Consider the following 13,626-nt stretch of genomic DNA (forward strand, 5'->3'; position numbering starts at 1 on the left):
CAGTTATACGTTGCATTGTCACGATGAAAGACCAAACACAGAATCAAAATTCAATGCGATAGATGAAAATTTTATTAAAAAAATTGTTTTCACTGAAGTTTTGCAGTAAAAGTGTAAGTTTAAAAAGTATTTGCGTGTTAATTTCAAAGCCAAACAGAACGAAATCGTATTACTCAACGAATAACTCTTAACGCAACATGAAACATCATTTACTTTCAAACTATTATGTTTTACTCTTTTTTACTATGATTAATTACTCGCTGTAATATAAAATAGTTCTATTATGCATATGTAACAATTCCCATGAAAATAAAAATCTGTTTAAATTGTACAACCGCATCCCCAGAACCGCAAAGAGGTTAGCATGTAGCACAGGCATGGAGATTGGCGAGCAGTGGGGCAAAGCTCCCTAATATACACTGAATTCACTTCTTGAAAGAATTGTGATAAAGTTCTTGCTTAATAAATAATTCACGTTACAGATTTATATGAATCTTAACATTTTGTGTTGCTTTCTTCGTTATTTCCAACTTATGTTGGCGTTGTCCAAAGTACAGTAAAGCACCAAACTTGCGGCTCAATTTAGGACTGGCTATTGGCTGTATGTCAGTCACAAAGTGTACAGGTCACTGCATTTGAGGCTTTGCGAGTCTGAGGTGGATCACTGGTGTGCATACTAACTGCTAGTACAGAGTGGCATAGACTGATCTTCAAGTCTCAGTGGCCACACACTGGGTCCGTGTAAAGCAGTGTTTCTCAACCACTGGATTGCTGCGCTGGTGGGTTCCTGCTGTTGGTTTGTGAGTGGGTCACCTAAGCAATTGGCAGCGCTGTGCGAGATGTTCCCTGTATCTAAGTGAGCTTGTTTCTTCAAGGGGAACTGCTCATTTCACCAAGGGGGTTGTTTCACCAATAGCTGCTACTGGGTCATCAATGAATTTAAAAAAGCATAACTGGGCTGTGGGACCGTAAAGGTTGAGAAGCACTGGTATAAGAAAGGAAGAGTGGGCCGAACACATGAGCATTAGCCACGAGAAGCAGCGCCGATCAAAACACACCTTAAAGGGTCCTCTAAAAGTCAGAAAACATATGAGACCCTGTGAAATAATAATAATAACAAAAGATTTCTTATTGTGGCCTGTTTAGGCATCTTCTAAAACATTACTACCTGAGTGTTTTCCTATGACCCTTGGCTGTAAGTAGGAATTGCCACAACTCAAATTGGTGCATGTCTGTACTCTAAGAGTCAGTGAAACTTCTGACAATCTGTATTTGAAAACTTAATATAAGAAGTATCAGTATTTACGCAACAGAATTAAAAAAAAAAAAAAGTTGTTTGTCTGACAAGTACAGTATATCCTAATTCTTTTTAGGTATTTATTTCTAACTAACCCAAAATTAGATGTCATTGACCCAAAATGTTTGATTCTGTATTTATTCAAAGTAAAACATGATTTTTTTTATTTAAAAAAAATATGAAAACCCAATTTAAATAAAGAAATTGTTTTGAATATATTATAAAATACAGTACATACACAACTATATATGTAATATAGATATGAATTAAGGAAATGTCTTCAAACATTACGAGGAACTCTTTCATTTGGGCTCTTCCCGAAAGTCCCAGCATTGTGAAATGGCCATACCTAGAAAAATAGTACATGTATGGATTAGCACCGAATATGGTAAAAGACCCATGCAAGCAGTTCCTTTCTTTATTAAAATGGGTTCATGTGTGTGTTATCTTCCAGAATACATTATTTGTATGAGTTACTAAGGCAAAATGTTATACAGTACTTAATAAATATACCTTGAAGCAAACTCTGCCTCTTATGAGCGCGTAGGGAACTGGGCCGTAACTCCGTGAGTCGGTTGAATTCTTAATGTTGTCCCCTTCTAACCAGATGTGTCCTTTTGGTACCTGAAACATCAAAGGAAATTGCAGAATGTAATATGAATCAAGATTAAATAAGATTTCTTTCTGCACTTTCAAATTCCTCATACAACAAAACAAAGCATACTGTAGCTTAAATGAAAGCAGAATTTAGGAAGTAGTAAAGGTGGGTGGGTTTTGATTATAAAAGTGTGGCACAGTAAAGTCAGCTTTTTCCAGAACGCTAGTAAACAATCATAGAAAGTCTTTATGTTGATTCAGGATCACAACTCTGGGACGGGGTCATTAGGCTGTTCACTAAAATCTGCCCTCTTGTAGCTGGGACAACATAAACAAGGCAAGCATGCATTCATCAACGCCCTGGGGTCTCCACCAAAGTTGGGCCTACCACTGATGCCGCAATGGACCAAATGGTAATTGCCTGTGACCTCAATTACAAATAATCTCATCACCAGAGATGGACTTGTCAAAGCTTTAATTAAGTCCCCAGTCCTCTATATGTGAAAGTAACATCAATACCACATTATATTGTAATAATGAGTGTAACAGTCCAGAGGCCTACTTTTATAATATAACTTTCAACCATGATAATGTGTTAACTGTCCTTACATTGTCAAGAAGTGTAACGGTCCTGAATCCATTTTTCATGTAAAGTTCATAGGTCAAAAGTCAATCACACTAACAATATAAAGAAAAAACTAAACACATATTGTAAAACGCTGTAAATATTATGGTATAATATACAATGAACAAGCAGATTTTGTTTCCAATTATAATTAAACAAAAGTGTAAAATGGTTAAGACCCAACCATATGCAAGTTTATAAAAAAAAGTTCACACAGCTGAAAAATGGAAAGCATGGAATGAATTTCAGTCCATCAACATTAAACTCTATTCAAACTAAACAGGAGCACTGCTGAGTTTTGACAATTTTTGATAACCTGTATAAATTCTTTAGTACAGCATTTCTAATTGCCTGTGGTCTTGATTTTCCCATGCTTCACGAGGTTCACTATAAGCTGGATGAATTACTATAAAGTGGTAAACAAAAGAATGCTTGCATTTTAGTGCGTTTTAGTCACTTTTACATAACATACGTACAAGCTGACTTGTTGGGTGAACATTATGTCCCTCAAATGGCCAAATTTAGGGAAGTGATTAATGTACTGTACATTGTACATCTGTAAGAGAAATTTATTTTAAGGTTACACAGGCAGGTTTTATGTCAGGAAACGTTAAGGGGGCTCCTTTATACAACCAGCAAAACGCCTGCATAATGCCTGACTGGGACTGTGACAGTCAGCAGTTTTCTTTCTTTTTAATTTTCTTGCTTTATAGTCATTCTAGTGTCTGTTCAAACCAAAGTATGTGTCTTATATTTATTTACTTACCTATTTTTCTACCTATATTATATCTATCTATCAATTTATCTATATATTAAGAATACTCTGTGATACAAAGTGGACTGTTTGATTTATGTTAGGTAGATTGCCCAGAGGGGACTGGGCGGTCTCTTGGTCTGGAACCCCTACAGATTTTATTTTTTTCTCCAGCCTTTGGAGTTTTTTTTTTTTGTTTTTTCTGTCCACCCTGGCCATCGGACCTTGCTCTTATTCTATGTTAATTAATGGTGACTTATGTTTATTTTTTATTTTTCTATTCATTTTGTAAAGCACTTTGAGCTACATTTTTTGTATGAATATGTGCTATATAAATAAATGTTGATTAAAAGATATGAATCTATTAGAAATCCAATAATGGAGGAAAAAAGAAAAAACCCAATAGGCATAACAGGACTGGCAAGTGACCCATTACAGTAATATCTCGGTTAATGACTCCTCTGAGAAGGAAGCTCCATTATAAGGCAGCTGGCATAAAACACACTATTGTCCAGGCGCAAGTTCAAGGCTGCAGACAGCCTCCCTACTCAGATTGTTTCTTGGTTGCTGATATTGCTTTGCTGTAGAAGGTGGACTTAATATACTTGAGGGCTTTGGTATTTCACATACAGTGGCAAGCAAAAGTTTGGGCACCCTTTTTTAAAATGTCTGTTACTGTGAAGAGGTAAGTAAGGATTAACTAACTTATTGCCAAAAGACATAAAGTTAAAGATGACACATTTCTTTTCAGTGTTTTATGTAAGGTTAATGTATTGTTTTCATTTTGTGCAATTGCAGAATGAAAAAAGTAAAGTTTGGGCACCCCAAGATATTTGATGTCTCAGATTAACGTTTCCAAGGTCTCAGACCTTAATTGGCTCGACAGGGCAATGGCTTGTTCACAGTCATTGTTAGGAAACCCATAGTGATGGAAATTGCAAAGCTGTATACATTTTTTGACTCCTCAAACCTTGTCCCAACAATAAGCAGCTGCCTACTAGCACTCTGAAAAATAAAACAATTGATGCTCACAAAGCAGGATTAGCATTTTCAGGTTGCTGTTTCCTCAGTTCATCATGTTAAGAAATGGCAGTTAACAGGAACACTGGAGGTCAAGTTGAGGTCTGGAAGACCAAGAAAACTTTCTGAAAGAACTGCTTGTTGGATTGCTAGAAAGGCTAAAAAATACCCCCGTTTGACTGCAAAAGACCTTCAGGAAGATTTAGCAGACTCTGGAGTGGTGGTGCACTGTTCTACTGCGCAGTGACACCTGAACACATATGACCCTCGTGGTAAGTCAGCAGAAGAAAAGCTTTCCTGTCTCCTGGCCACAAAATTCAGCGTCTGAAGTTTGCAAATGAATATCTGAACAAAACTGCTTTAAGTTTTATATACAGTAGTAATATAACCATGCTTTCTTATATGAAACGTTAACAGAAAATGCCTTGTTAAATTATAAAAAAAGCATTTTGCATTTATTCATCAACATTCTTTAACATGTTTCACATTCAATGGGAAATTTGACTTGTTCACATATCATGCTGCTAAACTGTTATTGCTGCATATGTTTGCTTGAGGTTCATAGCTACTTCATGGCCAGTTACAAGATCATGCTGCCTAACAATTATTGACATACATTTCCCTGAAGTGGACTACTGGCAAGTGTAGATGCCTCACAGGCTGGACGGACCAGGAAAGGAAACAGACCCGGAAGAAAGAAATGGATGGACAGCCCCTACAGAAGCAGAGAGGTCGCTAGGGAACTGTTATTCCCCCAGCACGCTAGATGGCAGCAGTCCCGGATATCTCCACCCAGTGGGAAGCCAGCAGTACAGCCCTGCTGGAGTCACAGGGTGCTTGAAGAGGTTGTTCCAGGGAAATAAGCTCCCTACTCAAATAATGGACTTCCGTGTGATCCAGAAGTACTTCCATTGGGCAATCGCTCTGACACCGGAAGTACTCCCAGGTTTGTAATAAAAGGGACCGCACTCCCTTGGTCGGGCAAGTCGGAGCTGGGTGGTAGAGAGGCAACACTCTGCTGGAGGAGGGCAGTGCGGTGGTGAGGGAACATATCTTGGAGAGAAAAAGACCAGTGTTTTGTGTGTATTGGTAATACTTTTGGAGGTATTTAAATAAAACCTTCATTTATTTTTGATAAAGGACTGTGTTTTTGTGATCGTGTTGGGGTTTGAGGCTCACCGACACCCGGGGTTTATCACACAGGTGAAGAACCACAGTACCAGCTGGAGCTGGGAATTGAACTGGCAACTTTGTGGTTTAAAACCTTTTACTTAAACTACACTGCCTGGATATGTAAAACTAGAAATATAACATTTAATTTCAGAATTGGCCAGGTTGCACGTGGAAGTGTTCAGAGCAGAAAGAGCTGCTTTACAAGGTATTATGTTAACCCAAAATGATTCAGAAAGTTCAATCCAGAACAAAGAACAGGACATACAAAGTTGGCATTAGAAAAAATTACAAAGTACTCTTTTTGGCATCACTGGCATTAAGAGTGTGGCTCAAAATTGCTAGGCTAACTGACCACCCAACGTCTCTGGTACAATGTTGTTTATTTTTTTTTTTAACACTGCGTTTTTTACTTCCAGGAAGTGTGAGGAAGATGAGCAAAGGCAGAAGAAAGGCCACATGAACAGTTCAGATTTCAGATTAAGCCAATAGCAATTCTTAAATAAATAAATCACCAGCACTTCATAAAGTACCCGATACAAAACAGTTTCAATCTCTCTATCTTGTTCATTATAATTGTGTCCTTTAAAAAAAAAAAAAAAAAGTTTTGGCAAAATGAAGGCAATATTATCTTTTATAACAGAATTACATTTGACAATCAAGTGGAGACCATGCTCATTTGGACACCTAGTTAAAAAGTTTTTTTTTTCTTTAACCACATAGTTTGGCAATTTGTTAAAGGTTCTCAGATTCCTATGTCTCTTTGTGTGAAGAAGTCCTGAGTGGTTTTCTTCCTGAAACAGATGTCCTTCAGTATGAGATTCATGTTTTGACTGGAAGTAGTCTGCTTGATTCATTTTAGAAAGTTTATTTGGGTGGTTATCGACCTAAACTAGTAGATAGTACTACAGTAGTAGGTATCAGGAGTATTGTGTGATCAAACAATTAAGACGAAGGTTAAAGGTAAGGGTTTTAAGACTGTAGTAAGACCAGCAATGACTTATGGAGCGGAGATATGGACAGTAAGGGGAGATCAGGAGAAGAAGTTATATATAGCAGAAATAAGAGTGTAGAGATGGACGTGTGGAGTTACAAAAAGCAAAGAATAAGAAAGGAGACAGTCGGGTGAAACAAAAGTGGGAGAGATATCTAAGAAAGTACAGGAAAGTTGCTTGAAAAGGTATGGAATATGTGATGAGGAGATACAATAAGTATGTGGGCTAAACAGTGATGGGAATGGAAGTACAGGGGAAGAGAAAATGATGGAGGGCAAAGCAGAAGTGGATGGGTGTAGTACAGCCAATGTTTAAAGTATGTCACTTTGATCTGTAAAGTGTATTTCATTGTATCTGATTTTATTTAGAAACCAGACATGTTTAGGTAAGACAGCTGATATGAAAAAGACATGTGTCTTTCACATAACATATTAGGCAGGGAGATTAGATGAATCAGGTGTTACATAATGCTGAAGTGTCACGGTGTCTTGATCTATAATTTTGGCCGGGGTCATTCAGCAATTTTCAGGGCTTTCAACTTTGAATTGCCAAGCAAATTACCTGATGGTTGACGAGACAGACTCATGACAAACAGGCTGTTCAAGGCAGGGTATTCAGGGATAAAAGGAATGTGCAGGGATCTAAAAAGCTCTGTGATGCTGAACCAGCAAACCAGAATGTGCCCATACTTGGAGGAAGTATGTTCAAAGAGAAGGTAAAAAAATTCAAACATCTGCATGGAATTTCATAGCTAAACTATGGATAGATGGAAGACGTTGTTCCTGCCTGTGTTTAGGACACAATGCTTTCCCACACTCGATATCAAAGACTGGACAAGTGCCGATTGCAAGAAACCTCGACTGCATCATGTTTTGGTCAAGTATAGTTCTTCTTTGACTATTGTTTATTGTGAGTGTTAAGCTGATATTAAGCTGGAACTAAAATGTACACTAGGGAATGATATAATACTTTATTTTATAATTTTATATGTATTTTAGTAGTACAGTAAAGGCTGCACTCTCTAATGAACCTCTTCCAGGGGGGCATGCACCTCCTGCTGGATACAATGGGTAAAATAAAAAAAGAAAAAGATCAGAAGGAAAGGGCTTTGACTGAAGATGTGCAAGACCAAACTGTACTGAAAAAGTCGATCAAGCACATTAAACCCCAACACAGAAGAAGATGAATACAAAGGAGAAAACAGGAATGTGGAATATAAACACTTGTCTCTGTGACTGATACTGTAGATAGCATTAATTTGTCCCAGGGAAATTTTGATTTTTACAGAAGTCCAATGAATATTATACCAAACTAACAACCCTCTCAAATACATAATAGAATTACTAAAAAGAAAGGAAAAACATCTGACTTGGCCAAGGATAAAAAGTCCCAGCCCCAGTGAGACATTATGCAGACATGTTGCTGTTGGTATAAGTACTCGGTATTAGTGTATCAACTCCCTCATTTGCTACCAGCTCTAGAGGGTCGAGAGTGTGTGCCATAACTGACCATGCCTCATTTATGAAACTTTTGGTGGGCCTCTTTTAAGTGATTTTACCAGCACACCACAGTTTAGAAAATCACACTAGTAATCACAAAGTTGTAGATGTAAAGGATGTCACAACCCGCAACCCACAGTTTCCTAAGAAAAATAGAGTCTGCTCTACCCTTTCTTGTATAGCGCCTTTCTGTTCCTAGACCAGTCCAGCCGGTAATTGATGTAGACCCCCAAGTACTTGTAGCAGTGCACCACCTCCACATCCGCTCCCTGAATAGTGATCGGACACAGAGGCTCTTGGTGCATCAAAAGTCAATAACCAGTTGATATTAAACTTCAGACAATTCTCTGTTTCTTGATGCAAAAAGACCTTCATCTGACTCCTATACTCTATCTCATCCTCCTTGCCAATACACACGATTAGTGCAGAATCATGAAAGAATTTGTGCAGGTGACATGACCTGGTCTTATATCTATAGTCTGAGGTGTAGGGAGTAATGAGACAAGAAGACTGGACTGTTCCTTGTGGTGATCCAGTGTTGCTCACATACATATCAGAAACACAGTCCATGAGTCTCACAAACGGTGGCCTGCCAGATAGAGAGTCCGTACCACAGGCTCATTCAGCTGAATATCGATGTTTCTCATTCAGACAATGAATTTCATGCAAAGGTTTAACAATTTAAAAAAAAAAAAGACACTTTAATAGAAACGGCAAGATTGTATTGTATAAAGTAATCATTAATCAGAAAAAAGGCATACAAATTCTAAGACACTGAAAAATGCAATAAAGACAGTGAAGCTGAGTAGTTTATGTAGCACCACACTACTCAAACAGTGCTATCTGACCATTACAACTTAGTAACAATAATAATTTTAAAAAAGCTGATTATGGGTCTCACTGTGAAAATCTGAGAAGCCAGAGTGCTAATACAACATTTTAGCCCAATGGCTATGTTCCTGTAGTATATACAGTAATTCAGTGCTGCAAGTTCCATCCGCATCACTTGAGGAAAGCGTATAATGTTTAGAATTATATGCTGTATGTGAATTTGGATAAAAGTATTTATTAACATCTAGCTGATACCTTTTTAGTCTAATTCAGAGTTGCAATGGGTGAGGAATCTGTTCAAGCCGTGTCACGTGCTGGAATAAGCTAGCCTTGGATAGTGTGCAAGTCCATCCCGAGGCACACTTGCTCATACAGGGCTAAAGCGGCCAGGTAACCTAATGTTTTTAGGATACGAGACAGACAGAATGTGCAAAATGAACACAGGGACAGGACTTGAAGCCAGTTGTAAGACAGCAGCATTAAAGAGTGTCCCACCATAACTCCAGCATCAAAAAAAGTGTCTTTGCGCAGCCCAATGACCCAAAGCAAAGAACATTAAAACTACTATAAAAGCGACTGGATTAACAAAAAAAATATTTGGATACAGTAACTTGCCTAGTGACTTTCCAAACTTGAATGTTTTATTATAATAATTATTTCAAAATATTTTAGAATCAGTAGTACAAATAATAAAAATAGGTAATTTGCAAAATCTTAAAAAGCAGTTCTACAGACAGTACTTTTAATGTAGAACATTTTTCATCATGTTAATAATGAAAACCATGATATCCAAACAGAGGATAAAGCCTAAGAAAGAGGTTCACAGTGTTAGAATATCCTGTGGCTTTATTGTGAATATGTACATAAATACTGTATATGTTTACAGTACCTATAAAAAGTATTCACCGCTTTTTTGTCTCTGATCAGCAGAGAAAGACTCTTTAATGTTAAAGTGAAAACAGATCCAAAGCGTTCTAAATGAATTGCAAATGTAAACACACCTGAATCATCTTTAGTGCAGCCAATTGGTTTTAAGAAGTCACATAATTAGCTAAATGGAGATAATCTGTCTGGAGTCAAGGGGTTTCAAATGATTGTAGTACAAATACATCCGATCTGGTCCAATTTGGGGTGAGTCAACATGGTGGCCTGACCTACACAATGAAAACAAAAGAACACTCCATTGCTACTCCATGAAAAGTTCAAGACTGGGGATGAAGACACAAAAATATCCATCTTACTGAATATCCCTTGGAGTCCAGTTAAGTCAATCATTTCAAAATGGAAAGAATATGGCACGGATGTAAATCTGCCAAGAGCAAGTTTCCCACAAAAACCGAGCGAAGAAGACTATTGAGGGAGGCCACCAAGGCACCTACAATAACTCTGAAGGAGATACAAACTGCAGTGGATAAGACTGGAAGGTGCTTCACCACTTGCAGGCTTATGCAAGCATGGCAAAGAGAAAAAAAAAAAAACTTTGCATCTCAATTCTGGGCACATGGGAGATTCTGAAGTCATCTGAAAGCAAGCTCTATGGTCAGGTGAAACCAAAACTGAGCTTTTTGGCCATCAGACTAAAACCACGCTTGAAATTATCCAAACACTGCACATTATCAAAAGCATATCATCCCCACTAATGGTGGAAGCCTCATGTTGTGGGGATATTTTTCTGCAGCATGGCCTGCAAGGATTGTAACCCTACCAAAATTAAACAGCCTAGCTGACTCCATGAATTCTGTAAAAAAAAAAACCTCAAAACTCATCTGTTCAGGAAGGCTTTTAGCTCTACTTGACTTCATTCCCCTTCTCTCAGTTTACCTCTCTGTCAAGATGCTCATATAACCTGTATGTGTGTGCGAGACCATCAATTATGTTGTCTGTTAGGCTTTCTCTGAATTTGCTGTCTTAATCTTCTCAATTTTTTATTTGGTTTGTACAATACTATGTACTGTATAACCTACCATTCTTTCTTATATTCTGTAAGTGCCTTGAGCATGGGAAAGGCGCTATATAAATAAAATATATTATTATTATTATTGTAAAATGAATGAAGCAAAATACATGCTGGAGGAAAACAATATGCAGCCTCATTTCAAAGCTACACATGGATGGCTTAGAAACAACAAAGTTAACGTCCTTCAGTGGCCGAGTTAGAGTGCAGATCTCAGTCCAATTGAGAATTTGTATCTGGACTTGAAAAAGGCTGCTCACTCACTATCGGCACTACACTCAACAGAGCTTGACAAGTTTTGTAAAGAAGATTATGTACAGTAGATGTGCAAAGAAAGGTAAGGCTGTTGTCTACTCAACACTGATTTGAATATTTATGCAACAGTTGATTTGTGTTTTATATATGTGATTAATTATTCTACATCACTGGTATGATATGTTTTCACTTTGACATTAAAAACTCTTGCTCTGTTGAACAATGTCAACAAAGCTAAAATACAGTAAATCCAATGTGTTTCAATAGTAATAATACAAATGCTACAATCCAATTCAGGGCTGGAAGAAGCTGGGGTCTAATGCAACAGCACGTGCTACCCATCCATTATACCGTAGATCTGGAATGCATATTATTATGTTTATAATAAAACAAAACAAAACTGTGATTTGTTTGTTACTCTGGTATACAATCAGAAAAAGACCTCACTTTTTAAATCCATATTTATCTTTTTAAGATAATGATGGCAGAGTCAAGTATCTCAGTAAATATGCCTCTTGAATCTTCATTTTATAACAAAAGCCAAGTGCTAGTGAATAACATAGTGCTACTGTTGTTCAGATTTACTTGTTCTAGTAATTAGAGCAAATCTGCATACAATGTTCAGTATTATTCATGACGAAGTGATTGCAAACACACTGTTGTCCACCTGACATATTCTCCTAAAAAAATTATTTTTGGTTGTAATTGGAACAGCAGGTTCCAAAGCTGTGGAAACAGTCTACAGCAATTCTAGTAGCCTACTTAAATGACTTCATACCAGTAGCTCTGATATCGCTGGATATGAAATCATTTGAAAAACATGAAATGAAGAAGCTGACAGAGAAAGTGCAGGGACAGAGGACACCATTGTTACCTGTTTGATCTGTTGTGCACTTGGAGGATGTTGAGACTCATGTAAAGCTCCTCTTTGTAGACTTCTTCTCAACTTTCAAGACCATCCAGGCCCATTGCAGGGAGACTTCTTAAACATTTCTATTTGGACTTATAATTTTGTAGGATGGCTGACTGACTTTTTAACAGACAGGACTTAATTGTAAAGGTAAATGGTTGTCTACCTGATAAGCTGTCCTCATCCACAAGGTCCCTCCAGACTGTGTTCTTCTACGTCTTTTGTATATTCTCTACACTAATGGTTATTACAGTAAATCTGAAAATGGGTTCATGTTACAATGTGTTGATGACTTAGTGACTTTGGATGAATTTAATGAAAACAACATCAGGCATGGTTTAGAGGTAGATAATTTTTGTTTTGAGTCTTTTCAACAATTAGAAGGTTCTAAAAAGTAATGAACTAATTGATTTCAGAAGATACATAGTTTCTTCTCAAAAAAACAATTATTAAAGACCAGGGAGTGAAGACTGTAGAAAGTTACCGATATCTTAAGACAATTACAGACTCAAAAGTGACTTTTAATCAAAATACAGAAGCAGTATGAAGACAAGGGACAACAGCACTATCTAGGGAATATAAGTCATTTTAGTGAGAATTCTAACCTTTTTTGGTAACACTTTACTAAGAGTAACTAAGAGTTATTACTCCGTACTTACTGTGTAATACAATGTAACATTATAGTTAATTACTCGGTTGTCATTGGTATTCCACAGTTTATATAATTACAATGTAACAATTTATCACTGATCCAAAACAAGTGTACAGTACTTACATAATTACATTGTATCTGTACTTTCAAAATGTAATAAAAACATCAGGGTTATGTAACTACAACTATGTAACAGATGTTCCATGGTCTGGGCAAGTATTAGTCCACCACTATATGTGATCAAATTCTACAAAAGTTTATCTTTGATGATAGAGTTCTTTGTTGATGTTTTCAACGTTATGTCATTGTCTCTCTCTAAATTCTACTGACACACCAAATTTCTCTCTTGGAACCACAAGCTAAAATTAAATTGAATTAAACTGAACAAACATTTAAATACACTGATGATTTATTTGTTAATGCCAAATGAATGGTGTCTGCATCATTGATGTTTAAATTAGAAACCTCATATTCATTCATTTAGCCATCATTTTTCAAAAACCTGCCTCATTTCATACAGGGTTACACGGAAATCGTAGATATTGCATCCTACTAAATAAAGACGTAAAGAAAATGTTAGTGCAAATGTTTGTTAACAAATACCAAGAGATTTTTGGTTTACTACAAACATGGCATTACTTGAAGAAACATAAAATTATAAGGCATGGAAAATTGAGAAGCACTCTAAATAATAATAATAAAAACATTAATGATTATTAAAGACTAAGGAACTATTTTGCATTAATGTTACTCCCTGAAACGAAGGGAACTGTGAAGCACGCTCCTCTGTCAACATCATCTTTGCTTAAAAGTGAAGCCAGCCCTTTATCTGTAAACACTGTGCATGTGCCACACTTATCTTCACATTTACGTTTGCCATAGAAATCCAGGCTAAATGGGCAAAGCCTACCCTGCAATGAACTCCACTTTAGCTCAAGAGCAAACAAGTTTCTCCTCTGTTGCCTGTAGCCAAGGCATTAGCAGTGTGCTGTGATTGATTGTGGAGAGTGCGTTGCTGAGAAATGGATGTGTAGCTCAGGATTTAATCACAGTGACTGACAGGAAGC

General features: G+C 37.0%; 1 protein-coding gene across 1 annotated transcript in view; it reads right to left on the reverse strand.

Annotated features, from left to right (window-relative positions):
- Window positions 1-1,497: 1,497 nt before the first annotated feature.
- Window positions 1,498-13,626, reverse strand: part of immp1l (inner mitochondrial membrane peptidase subunit 1) — a 57,857-nt gene continuing 45,728 nt past the window's right edge. Inside the window, exons 6-7 of the mRNA XM_039749594.1 lie at window positions 1,811-1,921; window positions 1,498-1,646 (exon numbers count right to left, since the gene is read on the reverse strand). Coding sequence (XP_039605528.1) covers window positions 1,578-1,646; window positions 1,811-1,921 — 180 coding nt within the window. The 3' untranslated portion in view covers window positions 1,498-1,577. The remainder of the gene's footprint in view (window positions 1,647-1,810; window positions 1,922-13,626) is intronic.

This window comes from Polypterus senegalus, chromosome 1, assembly GCF_016835505.1.
Source record: "Polypterus senegalus isolate Bchr_013 chromosome 1, ASM1683550v1, whole genome shotgun sequence".
In the NCBI taxonomy this organism is placed as follows: Eukaryota; Metazoa; Chordata; class Cladistia; order Polypteriformes; family Polypteridae; genus Polypterus; species Polypterus senegalus.